The 23,999-nt window shown below is 33.7% G+C and overlaps 4 protein-coding genes across 5 annotated transcripts; 3 read left to right on the top strand and 1 right to left on the bottom strand.

Annotated features, from left to right (window-relative positions):
• The first annotated feature begins 2,013 nt into the window (after positions 1-2,013).
• LOC143552862 (UDP-rhamnose/UDP-galactose transporter 6-like) lies at positions 2,014-5,919 on the top strand. Its single transcript, XM_077042977.1, has 6 exons — positions 2,014-2,150; positions 3,575-3,823; positions 3,901-4,085; positions 4,191-4,391; positions 5,094-5,255; positions 5,342-5,919. Exons 2-6 carry the CDS (start codon positions 3,694-3,696, stop codon positions 5,669-5,671), a joined length of 1,008 nt encoding a protein of 335 aa, XP_076899092.1. The 5' UTR covers positions 2,014-2,150; positions 3,575-3,693; the 3' UTR covers positions 5,672-5,919.
• A 1,382-nt stretch (positions 5,920-7,301) lies between these two features.
• LOC143552888 (uncharacterized) lies at positions 7,302-11,918 on the top strand. Of its 2 annotated transcripts, XM_077043001.1 has the most exons (3): positions 7,302-7,456; positions 8,480-11,799; positions 11,890-11,918. In XM_077043001.1, the coding sequence occupies exons 1-2, from the start codon at positions 7,312-7,314 to the stop codon at positions 11,749-11,751; spliced, it is 3,417 nt and encodes a 1,138-aa protein (XP_076899116.1). In that variant the 5' UTR covers positions 7,302-7,311; the 3' UTR covers positions 11,752-11,799; positions 11,890-11,918. The 2 variants fall into 2 exon arrangements, with proteins under 2 accessions (XP_076899116.1, XP_076899115.1); XM_077043000.1 differs by having other exon boundaries at positions 8,480-11,912.
• A 1,204-nt stretch (positions 11,919-13,122) lies between these two features.
• LOC143552878 (uncharacterized) lies at positions 13,123-19,491 on the bottom strand. Its single transcript, XM_077042991.1, has 2 exons — positions 17,529-19,491; positions 13,123-13,163 (listed from the first exon to the last, which is right to left on the bottom strand). Exon 1 carries the CDS (start codon positions 19,489-19,491, stop codon positions 17,656-17,658), a length of 1,836 nt encoding a protein of 611 aa, XP_076899106.1. The 3' UTR covers positions 13,123-13,163; positions 17,529-17,655.
• A 2,295-nt stretch (positions 19,492-21,786) lies between these two features.
• On the top strand, positions 21,787-23,097 carry LOC143552879 (E3 ubiquitin-protein ligase PUB22-like). The gene has a single exon (XM_077042992.1). The coding sequence runs from the start codon at positions 21,844-21,846 to the stop codon at positions 23,095-23,097; it is 1,254 nt and encodes a 417-aa protein (XP_076899107.1). The 5' UTR covers positions 21,787-21,843.
• Positions 23,098-23,999: the final 902 nt, after the last annotated feature.

Here is a 23,999-nt window from a genome sequence, read left to right on the forward strand (position 1 = left end):
ATTCATAATTTTGTACCATTTCTTTTAATCCTATTTACCTTTCATAACACTCTTCTTTGTTAAAACCACATTTAATTTGTATACATCCAAGTAATAACACATATGGCCTTCTAATATATTAATATTAAAATTTTCTTACTTAAATTACGAATTCGGTTATCTAAACCAACCTATTGTGCATGTCACTAGGTCGGGAAGCTAGCAACGATGCTTGCCTTGTAGAAGAAGTCAAAATCTCATGTAAAAGCATTTATCATCACGTATGACGTCTGCTTCACCACCTCTTATAAGCAAAGGCAGACACTAACTCACACATGCCCGTGAAAAGTTATGTTTCAAATCACAAAGTATTCTCACTTCTTACAGTTACAATTGTAATATCCCGTGACGCACAAGGCAATAGGATTAGTTTATCATATAAATTTAAGTAAATTTGTACTATAAACACATCTTGACCATCAAGATACCCTAGCAATTGTTGTTAAAGCTTATAATTTTCAAGTGTTATACAAACAGTTAGTAGTATAAGACTGATCAAGAAGTCAAGTAAACTTCATACGAGTCATACTAATAGTGATACGAGAACTATTACTAGTCGTTATGATTAATATGCATAAATCATATATACAATAATCCTATCTACTTGCGGTTGTACACATAATCGAGATTCAATAAATTACTAGCCCTACCTGTCTTCAGGGTAGCCATCTTGACAAGACAAAAGAAAGTTAATGAGATGCACCTTGCAACCCGTGTTCTTCTTTATCTCCCTATGATGCCTTCTAACAACATCTCAACCACTAAAATCTATCAATTGTACTACATGTAAGTTTGAGACAGTAACACATGGCTTGTTCACTATAAATAGCAATATGCTTTTCAAGTGTTAGTATGCCTTGGTACAAATATACACTCCTATCATCCTACTTCTACTGGTTTTAAAATCGAATAATATCATATACATACGGCCCCCATATTGATAGTACGACACAAAGAAAACAGTCATATAGGTCGTATGCCATGAACAAACGTGGTCATGCTAGTTGTATGAGGGGTAAATCATACACGCCGTATGCCATGAAATTGCTTTATTTTGTATCGATTTGAAATAATAACGAAATAAAAAAGGCTAAAATAAACAAAATATAGTTATACTGGGTCGTATGGCCCATATTGGTAGTATGACAAGAAGAAAAGTCATACAGACAATATAAGATAGATTAAATAATCATAAGAGCCATATAACATAGAGATCAGTGATCTAACGAGTTGTCTAAGAGAAAAATCATATGACCGTATGCTTATTTTAACTGACACAAAAACAACTCATGTAATATTGACAAAGCCATACAACTTCTATCACTCTATGTCCATTTTTTTTACCATGACATGAAAAGCTCGAGTGCTATAATCATACAACTTACATGACATCAAATCATACTTACCGTATAATATGAAACACATTAATATAATAATATACACTCTTAAACTATCAAGGAAATTTGGTTTTTATTAGTCCCAACTATTGTCTTTTGGTCACTGTCGGTCCCAACTAACAAATTGGTTGCTGGCGGTCCCAACTTTTAACGTATTTGTTCCTAAAGGTCCGCGATTAACAGAATTCTAACGTCGTTAGTTTCAGGTCGTCGGAAACACACATTTTTTTCCCGAAAACTCAACAATTTTGTCCCAAAGATCATGATAACTTTGTATCGTACATTTAGGAACATTTTTCTTGTAAAAACTCAATTATTGAGGTCGCCAGAACCCTAGAACCATCGTCGGGATCAGTTGATGGTGCTTAAGTGATGGTGGTTGGTTGGCGGTGAGTCAATTGGTGGTGGTGGTGGTGTTTCCCTGCAAAAAAATTGCCTTATAAAATAACTTTATTTAAAAAAATAAAAAAATAATATATACACATATTACATATCATTTCATTAATAATAAAAAGAATAAAAATAATAATATTTATAAATCATAAGTAACCAGAAGGCAAACACCTCTTGTTTGATACTTGGATTCATTCCGTTATATTTCAGTCAAAGTCTTTCTCTTCATATTCTCAAACCACCACAAAAACACACACACACAATCACACCTTCATATCTTCTTCATATGTCTGCATAAGCTCATTCAACTCGATTCATTAGGTACGTTAACCGTTTATCGTTAGTCCGTTATATCAGTTACAGATCAGTTACAAATTAGTTACAGATTCACGTTTGTTAGTTTACAGATCTGAAACTAGTTCATAACCGCAACGGTTATTGCGATCTAGCTCTTAATTGTTTGATTATCAAGTGTTAAGTTACGGTTTCCGATCCGGTTAGTTATGAATCTACATTTTGTTTATAATTTTGATTTGTTTGTTGTGAGGTTATGTAGTTGAGTTGAAACGGATCAATTACGTTAGATTTGTAGTTGAGAAGTCGAGTTGTGATGAAATTGAAAGTGTAAATTCAATTCTTTGGTGTATTTTTATTTGTTTACGCTCGTTTATGTCTGTTTATTTATATTTGTTCATCCATGTTTGTTTGTTTATGCCCGTTTAAATTTTATAAAAAACATAAGTATTCATAATTGTATGTATATATATATATATATAATTTGTATTAATGTAACAACTTATGTATTTAATAAAGTTTAAACTCACATAAACAAACAAACATGGATTAACAAATATAAATAAACAAACATAAACGAACGTAACAAACAAACATAGTTACATATCAAAGTATTCAATTTCTACTTGCAATTGTATCACAACACAACTCCTCGACTAAAAATATAAAGTAATTGATCCGCTTCAACACAATTACTTAACCGAATAAGAAACATACCAATAAACATAAACATTTAGTCAATCCAAATGCAGATCCGCAAACAACTGGATCGAACACATGACTTGCCATTTGAAATCAAACTAATCAACGATTAACGTCATTCACAGTCCAAATTTCAAAAATCAAAGTTAGATCACAATAATCGCCCGAGATGTTGAACTAATTTTAGATCTTCAAACGCCGATTGGATTTAGAAGTTGATGTATGTATTAATCATAGTTAGTCTACTCGTTGTCGAGCCTTAACGAGTCTTGTGTGTTTTTAAGTTTTATCTCTTTTGGACCTCTATGTATTAATTTCACACCGCACAACCGACCTCGAGCCGAGATTTGGCTCCCTTAAGGTACTATATTAGCTCGGGCCGAGCTTTGGCTCCCTTAAGGTACAAAATGAGCTCGAGCTGAGCTTAGGCTCGTTTAAGGTTTTTCTTAAAATATATAAACATAATTAAAAACGTATATATATTTTAATTAATAAATAATAAACTATCCGAGCTTAAGCTCTCGTAAGCCTATTATTATTATTATTATTATTATTTTCTAGAATTTCCCCTTAAACTTTCTAAAATTATGGGATTATTACAAAAAAAAACATTTTCTAATAATTTTGCTCTACTTGTAGTATTATTAAGTATATAACATCTGTAACGTCTTCCTTGATATATTATTTAGTTTAAGTTCAATGCATGTTGTCTATGTTACTTAATATTAATCTTTGATCTATTTCATAAGATACAAGTGACAAAACACGAAAGCTTCCTTGGGTAATGCGGAGTTGCATAAACCAATTCTTCATACACAAGGAGTAAAACATTCTTCAGTCGAAAAATATTAAACTATCGTTAAAAAAAATGACTCCGTCAACTAAAGCTGATAAAAAGGCAGTGATCGACATCGCTGCATGGTCGTTCAACATAGTCACTTCTGTCGGGATTATCATTGTGAACAAAGCTTTAATGCAAACATATGGTTTTACGTTCGGTAAGTTCTATATTTTTAAATCTTGTTAATCGCCCTCGATATCATACTTAATGTTTTCTTTGTATGTTTGTATGTAGCAACGACATTAACGGGATTGCATTTTGTTACCACCACCTTGATGACGATTGTGCTTAGGTGGCTCGGTTACATCCAACCGTCTCATCTTCCCGTTTCAGATCTTTTGAAATTTGTCTTGTTTGCTAATTTCTCCATTGTCGGAATGAATGTTAGTCTGATGTGGAACTCTGTGGGATTCTACCAGGTAATAATAATAATAATAATAATAATAATAATAATAATGTTATAAAATTTATAATATAATCCGAATTATTTTTATGTCTAATGAAGTTTTACTATTTTTTGTCAGATAGCAAAACTGAGTATGATCCCGGTATCGTGTTTATTGGAAGTTGTTTTTGACAAGATTCGATATTCACGAGACACGAAACTCAGTATTTTGATTGTTCTTCTCGGTGTTGCGGTTTGCACGGTTACTGATGTGAGTGTTAATACTAAAGGTTTTGTTGCTGCTGTTATTGCTGTATGGAGTACAGCTCTTCAACAATATGTAAGTTCTCCATTTTGTGTTAAAGTTGACCTGTTTGAACCTGCAGTCAAAGTTTGGCCTGTATATGAACCAAACGAACATGAGCGGTGTGTAAACGAACGTAACCGGACATAAATTAACCTTTCTGCTTTTCTTGTTCGTGTTCGTTCATTAAGAAAATGAATACATTTGTGTTCGCTTGTTAAGAAAATGAATATTTCGTGTTCGCTTGTAAATCGTATTCGTTTATGTTCGTCTGTTAATGGTATAAACGAACAGCTCACAAAAATTGACGAACGAACATAAATAAACGAACATAACTGAGCTAAAACCAATTAAAAGTAAATGTGAACGACGTGTTGGTCCTAAAAAGTTATTAAAACTAGACTAAATTGTAACGGGCCTGAAAAGTTCAAATGAATATATTAACATACACAAACGTACAAACTCAAACAAACGTAAACTAACAAACATAAGTGAATGTAAAAACGAGCGAACATAAACAAATTTAAATGTACGAACTAGACGTGTATTCATGTTCGTTCGTTTAACTAAAGGAACGAAGTTTTTGTTCATGTTCGTTCGTTTATTAAATAAACGAACTTCCTGCCGAATGTTTCACGGATTGTTCACTGAGCGTTCGGTTCGTTTACTGGCCCGTGTTTATCATTTCATAGCACCCGCACGTTCTATTTCTTAAGCTAACTCCAAGTTTATTTACAGTATGTGCATCATCTTCAAAGGAAATATCAGTTAAGTTCTTTCAATCTGTTAGGACATACCGCACCGATCCAAGCTGGATCCCTGCTACTAACGGGCCCTTTTGTTGACTACTGGTTGACCAACAAGCGAGTGGACGCTTTTACATATGATACATCATCTTTGGTAAGCAGCCTTTGACTTTGACCTTTTGACTTTGACTTTGACTTTGACCATCATAACAGTTAGTCAAACGCAACATTTATATGCAGTTGTTCTTAATACTTTCATGCACCATTGCAATTGGGACCAACTTGAGTCAATTCATCTGCATCGGACGGTTCACCGCAGTCACATTCCAAGTCCTCGGTCACATGAAAACCATACTCGTGCTCACACTCGGGTTCGTGTTCTTTGGCCGCGAAGGACTCAACTTACATGTGGTTCTCGGGATGATCATAGCAATTCTAGGCATGATTTGGTACGGTAACGCCTCATCAAAACCGGGTGGTAAAGAGTGTCGGTCTTACTCGCTTCCTAAAACGAGTCAACCGAAAAAGGACTCGCTTCTAGAAGCTTCCGAGACCGATGAGAAGGTGTAAGGAAGGTAATATATTTTCCAAGTGTAATACAAAAAAAGGAAACTACAGAAAGCATGGGTGGTTGTTATTTTTAACTTAAGTTATATGAGTTTTGTTTGTTATAATTATTTAAATTGTTGTTATGATTATGAGTTGAAGAACTTATTAGATCCCTTAAAGTGTAATGTAATTGCCTTTTATTCTTCATGTATTGTTTGTTGAGCCTGTGTTAGAACTTATTAAAGCTAATAATAACAAAACCTTTTATTTTTTTTATACTTGTGTTATTAATAACTAGTAAATATCAACACAAATGTCACAAGTTATATATTAATAAATTTAAATGACAGTTAATATATGGTTTCTATAGAAGTAAAGAGTAAATGTAATTTAGTTATTGAATTACGTTTTTATATTTACTTGTTATTTTGTGCTTGTAAATTATAATAAAAAGAGCACGCGTTCAATATAAAAAGCCAAATTTCAACTAGATAACTATGTGATATGTATGATAAGCACATAATTGCGCAAACTACATAAGACCATCTACATGGTAGATGCCTTCGCTCCACAAAAACTTACAACATCCCATTGGGCGACTCTTTATGGGATGTTTTTGGCTTCGTGTTTGTAACCACCACAAGCGCCTAAGGATTATCCTACAAAACTTCTTTTAAGTTTTTCTTTATTTTTATGAACAAAATTCATATATAAATATTTGTAAGTTATAAATTTATTAAGAATTAAATACTTCATATGTTATTGAAACTTGGTAGATGGAACTAATTATATTAAATTTTCTAATATGATTAAGAAACTTATATGATTTATAAATATATCAAATTAATAAACATTTATAAAAAAATTAGTGATAAAGTTGAAACAACTATATATTAACATATCAATTTATTATACTTTAGATACAATAACATAATATTTACAGGTAATCAATAAAATTTAACAATACTGTATTCAAATGTAAATAGATTATTATAACAAGTATTTCAATAGTTAAAAATAAGCGTAAAAGTTGAAACTAACATAGAATGAAATGAAGTATAAATGTTGAGACTAGAGAGGAAAATATTGTGTTTAAACTGTATAATATAATTATACATGTTTGTGACCTACTAAGGTATAACATATTCTTTTATTACTCACTCTAGGCTTGCACAATTCGTTTTGATTTACAAGAGCCCAAGCTCATTTCGTTTTGAGCTCTTATTTAAAGCTCGACACATGAGCTGTTTTTAAGCTTGAACCGACTCATGCTCGGTTTGTTTATTATTTATTAATCAGTTTATATACGTTTTTAATTAACTTAACATATTTTGAAAAAAACATTATAAGCTCGGCTGTGACATAAGGTAAAACTTAAAATAACACCAAGGCTATTTAAGGCTCGACGAGTCTAAATAAGCTTGAGTTTGATAATTAAATAAGCTTATTTGAGACTCGGGCTCGGCTCAAGCCAAAAAAACTTTACTCGTTTCAAGATTTTTATCGATTCGAGCTCCACGAACTGCTCCGGAATAATAATAATAATTAAATATTTTTATTTTGCTTTCCTGCTTGTTTCTTCATTCCGTTAAAACACTTAACAAAAGGCAAAATAATAATAATAATCAATTTCTTCTCAAGAATCACTAGAAACACCAATTATGTTAAACCCTTCAAAAGTCTCAGCATTCTCCAAGAAATTAATAACCTTTAGGCACTTTTCGCACATGGGTTTCATTAGAAACTCAAAATTGGCACTCAAAGATGGTAATCCAAGCAAAACTTTGATGGAGAACAAAAACCCAGGTTAAATCTTTAATCTTTTTTGCTATTTACTTCATTAATTAGCTCAATTGTTAATGGGTTTTTGTAATTGGGTGAATTAACAAAAACCCTTGTAAAATCTTTAACTTTTTTTGGTTTTTAGTTGATTAATTAGCTCAATTGTTTGTGGGTTTTATGTAATTGGCTAAAACAATATAAACCCAGGTAAATTTTTTATTTTTGTTTCATTTTGTTGATTAATGATCTCAATTGTATATGGGTTTTTTGTATCTGGGTAAAATAACAAAAACCCTGGTAAAATCTTTAATTTTTTTGTTATTGTTTTTTAGTTGATTAATTAGCTCAATTGTTTATGGGATTTTTGTAATTGGGTATGGTATGACATCAAAAAACCTGGTAAAATTTTTAATTTTTTTGTGTTTTATTTGATTAATTATCTCATTTGTTTATGGGTTTTTGTAATTGGGTAAAACAACTAAAACCCTGGTAAAATCTTTAATCTTTTTTGGTTTTTATTTGATTAATTATCTTAATTGTTCATGGGTTTTATGTAATTTGGTAAAATAACATAAACACTGGTAAAATCTTTAATTTTTGAATTTTTGAAGCTGAAATATGCCGGTTTTAAGCTTGGTTATGGTGTTCCAAGCTATGTTATTGGTAGTTGCAACATAAAGTTAAATGTTCAAAGGTTTGGGTAAGTCAGTTAGTGGATTGAAATGGATGCATAAAACTATAAATTTTGGAAAAACATAAACATACAAGGTTTAGTTCGGTTATGTTAAAGGTGGTTAACGGAGATACATTAACCGTAATCATAACCAAATAGCCGGTTAATCATATTCACTTAACCATAACCGTCGGTCTTGCTCTGTCATGGTTAAATTCGGTTGATTTTCCGTTAACGGTTCAGTTTTTTGTTTATGCACCAGTCTTTGTAAAACCCTGGTAAAAATTTATAATTTTTTTTTGTTTTTGTTTTTTGGTTGATTAATTAATAATGATCTGAATTGTTTATGGGTTTTTGTAATTATGTAACACTAGGTTTGGAGCTGGAGAACAGTATCTATGCAATCCTGACAATTAGCAGATGGGAATCTTTAAATCAAATGAATTACAAAAGAGTTTCACTGAGGCAAGTTCATGGAAGACTAGCTTTAAAATTTCTTAATTGGATAATAAAGCAACCGCCTTTTCAAGAATTGAAAAACTTAACTTACATTTCCTGCATAACTGCTCATATATTAGTAAAATCAAGAATGCATACATCTGCAAAATCGATTTTAACCCGGTTATCCGACATGGATATTGACCCAAACACCATTTTCTCGGTTTTAATGAACACGTACCCTCTTTGCAACTCGAATCCCGCGGTTTTCGACCTTTTGATTCGGGTTTACTTGCAAGAATCTTTGGTTCAAAACAGTTTGGAGATTTTCCGTTTGATGGCGATTCGATGGTTTAAACCGTCTATTTATACTTGCAACATGATATTATCTGCAATTGGAAAAGATAATCATAGTGATGATCATACTACATCGTGGTTGTTTTTTAAAGAAATGGTTTCGTTGAACATATGCCCGAATGTTGCTACTTTTAATATACTTATAAACATTCTTTGTGTTAACGGGAATGTTACAAAAGCTCGGCATCTTGTTAAGAAAATGGAAGAAAGCGGTTGTGTCCCGAATTCGGTTACTTATAACACTTTGCTTAATTGGTATTTCAAAAAGGGAAGATATAAGAAAGCTTTGGAGTTGATTGATCACATGGGTTGTAAAGGTCTCGAAGCGGATGTATGTACATATAACATGTTTATAGATAATTTATGTCAAAATAATAGAAGTGCGAAAGGTTACTTGTTGTTGAAGAAAATGAGAAAAAAGATGCTTTCGCCAAATGAGGTTAGTTATAATACTCTCATAAAAGGGTTTGTTAAAGAAAGGAAAATGAGTGTTGCGGTTTGTGTTTTTAACGAAATGTTGAAATTTAGGGTTTTGCCGAATGTTATAACGTATAATTCCTTGATCGATGGATATTGCCGAGAGAATAGTTTTAAAGAAGCTATGGAACTTTTGAATGAAATGGAAGAAAGGGGGTTAAAAGCTAACGAAGTTAGTTATGGTGTTATTTTGAATGGATTATGTAAGATTGGCGAGTTAGATTTAGCTTATGATCTTTTCGAAAGCATGAGAATGAACGGGATTCGTGTTGACTGTATACCATATACGATGTTGGTCAAAGGGTTTATCAAAAGTGGAAGATTTATTGAAAGTTTGCAAGTTCTTGATAAATTGACCCAGAGCGGTCATCGTGCTGATGTCATCACGTATGCGGTGCTCATAAACGGATTTTGTAAAGACGGGAAGTTTAAAACCGCAAAGGAGTTGATGAGTAAAATGTATAAATCGGGCGTGACACCGAACAAAGTGATGTATTCGACATTGGTTAATGATTATTGTAACCATGGAATGGTAAATGAAGCGATGCAAGTGTACAAGATTATGAGTTTTAGTGGCGTTGATCCGGATCTTTTCATTTGTAATAAGTTAGTTGACTCGCTGTGTAAAAGTCAAAGAGTGGAAGAGGCGGTGGAGTTCATGAAGCACATGGGTAGAGTTGGTATTTCACCTAATACCTTAACTTTCAACTTCATAATAGATGGTTGTGTACGCGTAGGAGACGGATTAAAAGCATACGACTTTTTCGAAGAAATGGTCAAACTTGGTCAACACCCTAGCTCTCATACATATGGAAGTCTGCTAAAAGCACTTTTCTATGGCGGGAATTTTGACGAGGCAAGAAAATTTTTGAATAAAATCCGATCTGTTCCATATGCGTTAGACGTTGTTCCGTACAATATGTTAATGGCGGAAGCTTGTAAATCAGGTAATTTAAAACTTGTTATGTTCTTGTTGAAAGACATGGTCCATAACAATGTGGTTCCCAATAGTTATACATATACATGTCTACTTGCCAGTTTGTGTAAGAAGGGTAAAATGGTCATTTCCATTCTTCTTTCCGAAAGTTGGATGCAAAAAGGTGTTCTTTTGCCCAATGTGGTAACTTACACGAGCTTGATTCACGGTCTTTTTCGAGCGGGTCAACCAAAGACCGCTGCTTTTTACCACCAGAAGATGATGTCAGCGGGCTTGTCGGTTGATACGGTTTTACTCAATGTACTGATGGATGGTTATTCAAGAATGGGGAACATGTCTATGGTTTATAGTTTATATTCTAGGATGAAAGATGGAATTTTGTCACCTAATTTGGCGACGTATAACATTCTCTTACATGGGTACGCAAAACAACGCGATATATCAAGATGCTTTAACGTGTATAGTGACCTTTTGAGAAGCGGTTTTGTTCCCGATAAAAGAACGTGTCACGCATTAATTTATGGAATTTGTAAGGCGGGTATGCTGGATTTTGCTTCCAAAATGTTTAAAAATATGATCTTGAAAGGTATGCTTCCTGATAAGTACACGTTCGATATGATAATCTTGAAATGCTGCGAAAAACGAAAGATCGTGAAAGCTTTTGAATTTTTGGATATTATGAACATGTTAAGCGTTTTTCCCGATCAAGACACGTTTAATGTTATTCTTAAAGGAATTAAAGAAACGTACGGTTGCAAGCCGTCTAATATTTTTCTTAACGAGATGCTGGGAAAAGGTTTTATTCCTAGTGAAAAACAGGTTGTTCGGTTGATTACGGATATGTGTAAAGTGGGAGACGTTAAGGGGGCGTCTAAGGTTAAAAACGAGGTTAAATCGTTTGGTGTGATATCAAGTAATGTAGCCGAGAGTGCTATGGTTCGCGGGCTTGCAAAAAGAGGAAAACTTGAAGAAGCACTTTTGGTTCTTGATTGTATGCTTAGATCCAAGATGGTTCCAACAACCGCTACTTTTACGACTTTAATTCATTCTTTATGCAAAAAGCACGAGTTTGAAGACGCGTTGAAGCTAAAACATGTTATGCAAATGCATAATGTAAGAGTTGATGTTGTGAGTTATAACGTTTTAATAACTGGTTTTTGTGAAAATGGTGATGTCGTTGAGGCGTTAAAGCTGTATAAGGAGATGAAGAAACGAGGCATTTGTCCCATGGTCAACACGTTTTGTGTTATAATCGAGTCTTTTTGTAAATTAAACGATTTCCCAGATGGGAAAATGATTTTAGATGATTTATGTGAAAGAGGTTTGTTATCCGAAGACGAGGTCACTCAAGATATGGCGAATAGTTTTACCGTTGCCTTGAAGAAATTGAACATTTTAAAGCACAAAAGAAACAGAACTGGTTTCGGAAACAGTTGACCAGGTCAACGGGCTTGCAGATTATATGATAATGTTTGGAAGCTTTTGGTTCGTAGTTCGCTTTTTTTTTAATTATGTTTTTTAAATTAATAGGAAAAATATTGTGATCACTTGATATTCTGGTTTTGCATATTATAGGTCATTGTGGTTTCGCTCGTGCTCGTCAAGGCCAGGATGCAGCCCACCGTAACCCCCCCCCCCCCCCATACCAGCTCGTAATCTAACCATGCCAAAACGACAACCTGAACAATCCCCTGGTACGAAAACATAATCCTCAAAAATGTTTATCACAAATGTTTATACTTAAGGCTGTAAATGAACCGAACCGAACTGAACGAGGTCTTGTTCATGTTCGTGTGTTAAGCTTTTATCGGGCAAGCGGACAGTTCACAAACACCTAACCGAACAAAATTTTTGTTCGTGTTCTTTCGTTAAGAAAATGAATAGTTTGTGAACGGTTCACGGAGAACGGACACAAATGCACACAATGTTTTATTTGATTTGCCTACCGAGAAAGGTCCGTGTCAAAGGTTTGGTCTGGCTATCAAGTTTGTGTTTGTGTTGGTGTTTTTTATCATTCATATTTATACTTTAATTTACATATAAAGTAATATCATAATACATACACACACACACACACACACACACACACACACACATATATATATGTATGTATATGTGTGTGTGTGTTAGAGAGAGTTAATAATTTTGTTTAAATCTATATGACAAGATTAGAAAAGTCAATGAAAAATTTAAAAACCTTTTTATGAACTAGCATAAACAAACGAACCTTAATGAACATAAACAAACAACGTTCACGAACATGGCATTTATTCGTGTTCATTCATTAAGTTAATTGAACAAAATTCTTTGTTCATGTTCGTTCCGCTATTAAACGAACAAACATAAAAGAGCTTCCCGCCATCAGTGCGTCAAACGTTCGGTTCGTTTACAGCCCTACTTATACTAACCAGTTTCGATGCCTTAACAGACAAGGAACTGTCAGTGAACAACTACCCAATGAAAGGAATGGCATTTTATGGCAATGAAAGACAATGAGCAAACATATGTATGGGAAACCATGTTAAGGAAAACACATGGAAAATATTTTATTTTTTTGTAAAGAACAATGAATGTTTATGTTAACCTTTTGGTATATAGTGAAAATATTTTATTTTTTTTAGTCGATACTGGTCAGGCCGCTGATGTGAGAGCCCATTTTGATATAAAAAACAACTTTTTAAAAGATATTATGGTTAACAGTTAGGGATTTACCTTTCAAATATCATAAAAAGATTTAGACTTTTATAGATTAAGCGAACGACCCGTTACACATTGCCTCAATATATCTTCAAATATCCATAAAACTGAAAATGTGTTGAAACTGGCGTCTGACCTCGAAAGTTAACAATCTGGTAAACGAAACACAAAGATTAGTATTTCCAGAAAATCGACATAAGATGACAAAAGTAATATGAATGATCAAACGGAATTGTTTAGTAAAAACAAAAATAACTTTTACAAAAAAGATGTTTTAGATTGGTCCAACACAACTAGACCCTTACATAAATAATACCCATTTTGACCCAAAACCATTTTGACTCGTTACCTAACCAACCCATCTTTACTTATTTCATTACCTTTAGTCAAAAAGTCAAACCCAGGCTGTTTCTAGGGGTAGCTACTCTAGCTCGGATCGATAAAACAAACAAGTTACTTTGTTATTTAAATCATTTATTATATGTACTACTATTATAAAGAAAAAGAAAGTCATTGGAAAATCCTGACAAAACAGGCACACAAATAGATGTATAAAATATTATTCTTTTAATCGTATCACCCTCAAAATTACTTTCACTTACTTTTACTCAGCCATGTTTCTTCTTCTCCACCCTTGGTTTAGATGTATTAGACTATAAGGTATGAATGCCTCTTTGCTTCTCATTTTATATTGTCACGTCAGCGCCACATCACACCTCACTACACTCCATTTCATTTCACAATATCAAGGAAATGGTCACTAATTCACCAATTTCTCTTTTTTAAAAAAAGTACTAATATTTATATAACTAAAATTAATTTAGTATGACCAAATTAATTTAAAATCTAACTAAAATTAAATATAAATAAAAATACGCACATTAATTAAAATATTTGTTTTGAAAAATAAAGCCGTTTTCGTTAAATTTATTCCGGGTTCATATCTTAATATGATGAAGATTAATTAATATGTATTATTATTATTATTTTTATTATTTAAATAATGTATATATATGACTAGCAAAAGACGAATTAGTATGTCAAATTAATTTGGGCTAAATTAGTATGCCAACTAAATCCATTGCTTAAAATTTAAAAGCCTAAAATTAATTTCGACATATCTTCATCACTGTTATATCCCCTGCATAAAACCCATAAACCTCACAGACAATTATTACTGTCTTGGGTTTGTTGTTGTTTTTATGCATAAAGATTACATTATTTTTATGTTCAGATTGAGGGCAAAATTAAAAGGGTATAACCAGGTTGTGGTTTCTTGCTTGGTTGAAGATGATTCGAGAGAGCCCGAAGGGTTATCGGGTTCGGTTGAGTTGAATAATGTAAGTGTGTGGTTTTTATTTGTTGTTGGTGTGATTTTAGTTGATAAAGTTTGTGACTTTGTGATTGTTGGTGTGAATTGGGGCTTTTGGTTTTTGGATGGTTTGAGTGATTGGGGAATGTTTTTAATTAGTGTGTACATGAGCCGAGCCCGAGCTCACGAGTGATCGACTTCGAGCTTGGCCCGTTTCGAGCTGTTTTGAAAAGATTGAGCTCGGCTCGTGAATAGTTTTATCAAGCTCCGGCTCGGATCGTTTATTATTTATTAATTATTTTATATTATATACTTTTTTTTTATTATATTTGTATGTTGAGAAAAGCCTTAAACGAGCCTAAGCTCGGCAATGCAGTGTGAAATTGATACATCGAAGTCCAAAATAGTTAAAAGTTAAAACTTAATAATATACAAGGCTCGAGCTCAGGCTCGATAACTAAACGAGCTTTATTTGAGGCTTGATATGGCTCAGATCATTTCGAGCTTTTTTATCGATGTCGTCTCTAGTAGCTCACGAGCAGCTCGGCTCGATGCACCCCTACTTGCAATTTTGATATCTGATTAAAGAATTAAACAAATAAGTATATCAGTTTTTATCAATGTCATTTTGAGTTACGAGAGCTCAAGCTCGAGCTTGGCTTGTTTTGATCTTTTATTTGAAAAGCTCGATCTCAGCTCGTGAATCATTTTTTCAAGCTCGGGCTTGGCTCATTTATTATCTATTAATTGTTCTGAACTCTTTCTGATTTCCGAAAGGATACCAACCCTATATATAAGCCTTAAACAAGCCTAAGCTCGGCAATGCAGGGTGAAATTGATACATCGAAGTCCAAAATAGTTAAAAGTTAAATCTTAATATTAATAATATACATATTAATAAATATATAAGGCTCGTTAAGTCTCAACAAGCCTAAACGATCTTCTCATACAAGTCTCGAGCTCATGCTCAATATTTGAGGCCCGTTAAGGCTCTTTTTGAGTTTTTTTTATCGATCTCATCTCAAGTAGCTTTTGAGCAGCTCGGTTCGTTGCGCTTCTGCCTGCAATTTTGATATCTTATTAAAGAATTAAACGATTAAGTACATCAATTATTGTGCAGTTATTTGACCAACTGTATGCTTTGATGCATAGAACTGTATAGTCATGAATTAGATGCAAGTTTATTAACTTCAAATGTCATTGCCAATCATAGATATTAGTTTAGGTTTATTTAAATATTCTTCTTGAAATTAACATCTAAAAAAGATAATTATGTACATTTTTTTTCTTTAGGGTGCAACTATGCAAGTTCAGATGCCGATCAAGTTTGACATTTTATTTACATTTGTTTTGAGTTACATAAGTTATAATGTTTGGAAATGTGTAACAAACGAAAACGCGCAGATTTTGGATTGTTTAATTAACGAGTCGTTTTGTTTTGGCAGGCTTGTTTATGTCGTTTAATAAACGGGTAGTTTTCGGGTTGACCTTTTAATTTGTTAATCTATTAGCACGTTTAAAATTTATGTAAAAACGAAAATAATATATTTTATATGATGGCAACTTTTCAATCCATTATTAGTATTCATTTACATCCTGCTAACATGTTTATGGTCTGTTTACAATTTGATTACAATCTATCTAAACATTCAGATAAATTTGTTATATGCATTTATACAATGGATGGTATACAAGCTCATCAAATTAACTAACATATCATAATAAACCGAGTATTTTCAAGACCAGAACCGGATATGAACCTGTTCCGGGTATGGTCAATAAAAGTCAAAAACCGGGTCGGGTAGGAACCGGTTCCGGGTTTGGTCGGGTGTTTGACCTGGTTTTCCGGTTTTTGTTAGGTTTTAAGTTGGGATGGTCGGGTTTTGACTAGGTATTGGTGGAACTGGTTCCTGCGGGTCCGGGAAGAAACCCCAAACCCACGGGTCAAGTAGGTCTGGTCCGCTCCCGGGTCCAGAACTGGTTTTTTAGCCCACCTCTACCTGGTGTGATGAACAAAAGTATGTATTTTTAATGTGCAAAATCCTTTTTGATCAATTTATTTGAAAATTTAGTCTCTGATCTAAATTAATACAACAAATCTAGTACCATTTATTCATTCTTCAGTAGAATGTTTTACATGGATTCAAACTTTGAAATTAAATTTAAAATAACAATAAACTACATAAAGATAATTGAGTCCCTCAGAACCAATGAATCAATGTATGGTTTCTGAAACAATAAACAACATAAATCAAACCAAAACATTACTGAAAAGCGGTCACAATGAAGACCAAAGATTTGATTTATAAACAGAACATAATGTTAAAGGCATCATGCAATTTAGTGACCAACTTTGAATGATGATGATGATGGTGTGCAACAGGAAGACATGAAGACGGTGGTTCGTCTTCCGGTTTCTTGTCTTTCTTTTTCCTCCTTAACTGAAAAAACTGCTGCATTGCATCTGCACATTCTGACGATAGTACCCCTCTTCTTACTATCATGTTTGGGTGGAACAATCTGGCAAACAAAACACAAAGATTAGTATCTTCAACAAATCGACATGAGATGATAAAAGTCAATCCAGGTTGTTTCTAGGGGTGCAAATGTGCCGAGCTTTTTCGAGCCAGGGCCTCAAATAAAGCTTGTTTAGTTATCGACCCGAGCTTGAGCCTTGTATGCGAAGCTCGTTGAGCCTTACCGAGACTTGTGTATTATTAAGTTTGACCTCTTTTGGACTTCTATGTATTAAGTTTACACTTAACAGAGGAGCTTGAGCCAATACTTGGCTTGTTTATAGTATTAAACGAGCTCGAGCCGAGCTGAGGCTCGTTTAAGTTTTTTCTCAAAATACATAAAAATAAAAAAAAATGTAAATAAAATAAATTGATAAATAATATACGAACCGAGCCTGAACCGAACTTTAAAAAACAACTCACGAGCCGAGCTTTAGAAAAAGAGCTCAAAGCGAGCCGAGCCGAAGCTTGTTTAAGGTTTTTCTCAAAATACATAGAAATAAAAAAATGTAAATAAATAAATTGATAAATAATATACAAGCCGCGCCCGAACGAAGCTTTAAAAAAATTCACGAGCCGAGCTCGAGCTTAGAAAAAGAGCTCGAAAGGCTGAGCTTGAGCCCTTGAAAGTCAAAACAAGCCGAGCTCAAAATACCCGTTACCCAACCCACCCATGAATAAACTCGTACCTTTTTCAGATTTTCAAGAAAACTATCACACAAGTTTGTTTTGCAACCATTATATGATAATCCATCATCCAAGTTTTTAACCGAACAGTTGATATCGTCTAAACATAATCGTTTAAACCATCCGTGTTTACACTCGATTCATTATCCAACTTCGACTCTCCAAACTAAACTTCCTCGACAAATCATCCACCAAAAAATCTTTCTTTCGATTCCTAGCAACCCGCATAAGAATATCATAACTTCTCGAATCGGGCCACAACCCATACGTCTTCAAATTATTAAAAACTCGACAACCGGCTTCAACTTCACCGTTCTTGCAAAGACAAACCATAAGAACATTAACCGTCACAACCGACGGGCGCGGACCGTCAATAACCATATGTTCAAAAACCTTTAAACAATCACTAACACTTCCCACATTACCAAAATACTGCATTAAACAAGTAAAACCAACAACATTTAACTTAACCCCTTCATGTTCCATTAAGTCAACAACCTTTTGAACCGTTAACGAGTCACCGAGTTTACACGCTTTAGATAATATCGTGTTGAAAGATACCAAATCGGGCCCCTTTTCGGGCCAGTCAACCCATTCGAAAAACTCCATGGCCGCATCCAATGTTTTCTCCTCACAAAAACATTTCAAGATCGTGTTAAACGTAATATTATTCGGCTCGATACCGTCTCGTATCATACTTCTAACTAAAACTAATAACTCGTCCGGTTCACGCGCGTAACACAAACAATGTAAGTACACATTATAAACCGCAGCATCAATACTAACGCCACTTAAAACAATATCCCGAATACGATCAAGTGCAACTTCCAAACTACCCTTCTTGACTAAACCCGATAAAGCAGTAGCCGTGTAACGATCCGGTGGAATACCCTTTTCGTATAAAATTTCATAAAGATTGCAGAGTTGATCAACCATGTTTTCTGTCGAAAGCGCGCGAATAATTATATTATACGTAACAATATCCGGAACACATCCTTTTTTTTCCATTTCGCCGAGTAGACTTAATGACGCTTTTACCCTTCCATTGTCACACAAGCTTTTAATGATTGTTGTGTATGTTTTAACATTAGGGTAACAACCCGAATCCGCTTCCATTATCTTCAAAAACCGAAAAGCGTCACGAAACAATTCTTTTGTACTAAAACCGTAAACAAGAGCTGTGTATGAACATACATTATGTACAAGACCTTTTTTTGTCACGAAACAAAATAAACCTAACGCCTCTGTAACTCGACCCGATTTACATAAACCCCATAACATCGGATTATAAAAATAACAACTTTGAAAATTACCAAAACACCCTTTTCCCAAAAGCTTAAAAAAAACTAACCATGCATCGTTAACCATCCCACGTTGACTCAACCGGTTAACCAACAAGATCGCTTTCGGTTCGGTAGGAACATAACCAAACCCCAACATTAGTTCTAACACACTTATCGCCTCGACCAACTCCACCGAATCCACCGAATCCAAAAATCCCTTAAACACCGTCGACAAAACATGAAACGACGGGATGAACCCGAACTTACGCATATTCAAAACAACCCAAAATGCAACCTTTAACTCCCCTACAATATTCAACCCTTTCAAAAGGGTATTAAAAGTCGGTAAATTCGGTTGCAGCCCAAGTCTTATCATTTCCATCTGCAACGCGAAAATCCCATTTAACCCGACAGCGTTCGACTTTAAGTAACAATTCAACATGGCATTGTAATCATATATAGTGGGCTTATCAGGGATATTATTACTGATAAAATTAAAGTATTGTAAAGATTGGTTAATATTACCAGATGAAGCTGAGTTCTGCATACCGGTTATTAACTTGATGTAATTGGGTGCGGCATCGAGTGACTGAAGACTTGATGATGAAGAAACTGATGCCAATTGATGTAAAGATTTGAACTTTATGCAACTTCTGGTGAGTAAAGCTGCAAACAGAGTCATTGTTGGGTTTTGTATATGAATCTTGATGTAAAGAAACCCATAATTGAGATTGGTATGGACAAAAAATTGAAATTAAAGCTTAATTCGATATGGGTTTGATGTAAAGATAATTTTTTTTTGGTTTTTTCATAAACCCTAATCAAGAAAGTTTAAAAGAGGCTAAAACCCTGAACACATGTGTACCAGTTACGAGACATCTGTTTTTATTTATTTATATTTTTTTTCAAAACAAAAGTAAACATGTTTATACCATTTTATTTAATTTATAATCTCGGGTTTTTTTTTGGTAGGGATACAAACGAGCTGAGCTGGACTGAGCTTGTGCTTGGCTAGGGTCAAGTTCGGTTCATTTTTATTTTCGGAAGCTTGTGATTTGTTTCTTAAGTTCAAGCTCGGCTCGTTTATTACATTTTCTTAGAATAGCAAAAGTCTATGATATAATTGGGGGGTCACTGGTAGGCTTGTGGCCGACCCCGGTTTTAATTATTAATTACTTTTAATTACTATTTTTATATATAACATAATATATTTTATTATCATAGTATATATATAAATGTGTGTGTGTGTGTAGGCTCGTTTAGGCTCTTGTGCTCAAACTCGATATGTGAAGCCCGAGCTCGTTTATTAAAAAGACTTTTAGGCTTGAGCTCGGCTCCATTCAAATATTTAACAAGTTGATCTCAAGTAGCTCACGAGTCAGCTCAAGCTTGATAAGTGGAGTTCGGGCTCATTTATTAAACAAGCTTTTAAGGCTTGAGGTCGGCTCGATTCAGATCTTTAATAAGTTGATATTGAGTAGCTCACAAGCTGACGTGACGCATTAACATAACTAATTATGGATAGTTTTGTACATGTAAAATAGATTAGTCTTAACTTGGGTTTAGAGTTTAGACTCGCTAGAACCATTTAGAGAGAGGTCTCTCTAGCTCAATAATATACTAACTTACACTTTCATTCTTAACTATATATCAACATCTTTTCTTCATCTCATTTATGTAACACATGTTATGATGACTATTCGATGAAGAAGTTATGGTTTCGTCGCTTAGTAGGGGAGAGAATTTTTTTTAACTTGAATATCTATATCCGTATCGCTTTAGCCTATTTAATACGAGTATCAGTACCAAGATGACATATAGCATAATTGCACAAATTAGAATTGATAGCTATCAAGTATTTATTAAACAGTATTCTATAAATATTAAAATAGCATACTTTAGTTGCAAGAGAAAATATAATATATGTCACAAGTTCATAAAATGTGGGTTTGTTATAAATTAGTGTATATATTATTACGAAATAAAATAGAGGTTTTGGGTCTTGTAAGTTGTAATAAACTATTGTGTTTCATTTAGCACTTAGTCAATCCAACTTTAAACTTACCATTACGACTAGAAAACCATAAAAAATAAACAACGTAGAGATAATGACCCACTTGATAAACCGGACCTGATGTATAACAATATTCTCAAGTCTTTTAATCATTACTCGAAAGATATATCAATTTATTATTAAGCACAGTTCACCACAATATCCAACTCATCAAAGTATTTTAGATGAATACAATCACACGATCGTTATAAAAAGTTGATCATTAATGTTTTTTTAAACGGTCATTACCGGAAAACACGTAACATGACCCCAAGTTCGAGTTTATATGACGATACACCCGGCATTCATGGATCTAGTTAGTCAAATGAAGTTCTCAAAATTAAAATGTTACAAGCATCATGTTTAAAGTCTTATAGGAGATAGTTATAAGACTACCTACATATGGATGAATGTGTTGTATCTAATAAATAATGTTGTTAAAGAGCAAGTAGATGATGGTATCAAGTGTGTTATTAAATAGAAGCACCATATGGAGTTTAAATGTGTTTATATGAATTTTATATATAAATAAATATGTAAGCATAATAGGAGTTCAATATTAATCAATGTTTAAAAGTAAACCATGACCAAGTTACAATCATACCACTTTCCTTTTGTCAACATGTAGTGCCATCCTATAGGTTTTTAATTGTTTGGATGATGTCACACATGACCATAAGGAACTGATATTAGTTCTTAAATTCTCATAATCTATGATTAATAAATAAAATCAACTCTTTCAAATGTCAACCCACAACCATGTTGCTTTCATTTAATTGATGTGGTGTACAGTTTGCACATGATCATTTAGTTGATAAAAAAAATAGTATTTGACTTTGACTTTTTTTTAATACCTATTCAATCTCTCCAATTGTCCAAATACATGTATATATATATATACATATGAACATATTACATATATCATTCATATATACATATCTAGCAATAAATTCTTTGATCTTGGTGTAGAACTCTTCAACGATGGATCGATCAAACCATGATTCAGAGTTGGAGTTTCCTCGAGATTTCAGATGCCCCATATCCATGGAGATCATGAGTGATCCGGTCATCATCTCAACCGGTGTCACATATGAGCGAAAAAACATTCAAAAATGGTTCTTTAGCTATAAAAGGACCACTTGTCCTGCCACGATGCAAAACATCGAAAATTTCGATATTACCCCTAACCACACCCTCAAGAGGCTCATTATGGCATGGCATAATAGTCATTCGCCATCTTCTTCGTCTTCTTCAACTTCACCATCGTTTTCACCTTTGTCATCGCTCAAGCGGGATGAAATGGTGTCATTACTCAAAACCCTAAACTCGACTCCATTTAAAGTAAGTTCTTTGAAGAAACTTAAAGAAATAGTTGAAGTTGGAGATGAGATGAAGCATGAGTTCATGTTATTAGGAGGGGTTGAAGTTGTTTTTCAACTAATCATCCAAATTTTAGCTGAAAGTGCGGATTTCCTGGTGTTTAGAGCGTGTGAGGAGGCTTTAGCGGTTCTTCAACATTTTCCTATATTGCAAGAAAGCGATGGGAAAGTGATTAAATTGTTTTCTAAGCCCGAATTCATGAAGTCAATGGTCGTTATTCTTCAAAGAGGTAGTAAAGAAGCTAGGGTATACGCGATGTCTATACTTAAGAAACTAGCAAGCTCGGATTTTAATTGGAATGTTATTTTAAACGATCAAGGAGTCGGTATGTTCAAATCCATCTTAGAACTTGCATCCGACGAGATTTCAACTAGAGTAAGTTCATCTACTTTGCAAATATTGATAAAGATTTTGGATTCGTCTAAGGAAAGTCGGTTAAAGGCCATAGAAGCGGGTGCAATGTGTACCCTAATTGAGCTTCTACCAGAATCTAACCGATCCAAAAGTGAGAAAATACTACTCATAATCAAATTACTATGTGAATGCGCAAATGGAAAGGTTGCATTTATCGAACATGGTCTAGGAATTTGCGTGGTATCAAGCAAATTGTTCAATGTATCGGAGATAGCTTCGAAGATTTGCGTACAAATATTTTTGTTGATAGGCAGTTTTCATGATCCTAAGGTTTTGGAGGATATGTTGATCTTTGGTGTGGTAAAGAAACTAGTGATATTGATGCATATGAGTGGACCTTCATCTACAAAGAACAAGATGGTGGATATGTTCAAAAAACATAGTTACTTGTGGAGTCGATATCCTTGTTTTCCTAGTGAATTAAAAGAATATTGTGTTTGAATAATAAATATGTTAGAAAATTAAATATATATATTCATAAGTTAAATCTCGAATTAAAATTAATACTAATAATGTTTGTGATTTTATATAGTTACTTGAAAATCGATCTTAAACTCACCTTAAAAATATAATTAAAATATGAAGTATTCAACCTCATCCGGTCAAACTCCACTATTTTTTCATCCTTGATTTAACTGTTATTTAAAGTTTGTAAAATTTTGGAAAAAAGACTAGTTTTCACTAGGGGTATAAACGAGTCGAGGCCTGAGCTCGACTAGGCTCGAGATCGACTCGTTTTCACTTACGAGAGCTCAAGCTTTGCTTGCTTCGAGCTCTTTTTTTAGAGCTCGAGCTCAGATAATGAGTTGTTTGTTCAAGATCGAGCCAAATTCGAGCTCGGCTGTACATCGTGAAATTAATACATAGAAGTAAAAAAAAAAGTGAATACACTACACTCGACGAGCCTAAACGAACTTTTCATACAAGGTTTATTCAAGCTCAAGCGCAAAAAACTTCGGCTCATTTTGATATTTCTATCAATTCAAGCTCTTGTAGCTCAACTCGTTTACGTCTTTACTTTTCACTAAAAAGTTAAAAAAGTAGGAAGACTCAATATGTATATATTAGTTTGAATGTACGCAACCCAAACAGCAAACCACCACAAAGTGAATAATAACTTAAAAACAATAGGGCATAATAATAACTTGTAGAAGCGGCGAACGCAGAAAGTCAAAATTAATCCCTCAATTGAAAGTAACAACGGTGGTACGTCAAAAAGCGGTGGCTACGCTGCCGACATTAATGAGAGCGTCACGGAAGCCGAACTTGTTTTAAGCTTTATATCGATCAGATATGAGCTCAACTAACTCACAAGCAGCTCGACTCGATTAGTTTTCACTAAA

This window comes from Bidens hawaiensis, unplaced genomic scaffold, assembly GCF_021521415.1.
Source record: "Bidens hawaiensis isolate Kalapana, Puna unplaced genomic scaffold, B.hawaiensis_p1.1 tig00017043_1, whole genome shotgun sequence".
Taxonomy (NCBI): Eukaryota; Viridiplantae; Streptophyta; class Magnoliopsida; order Asterales; family Asteraceae; genus Bidens; species Bidens hawaiensis.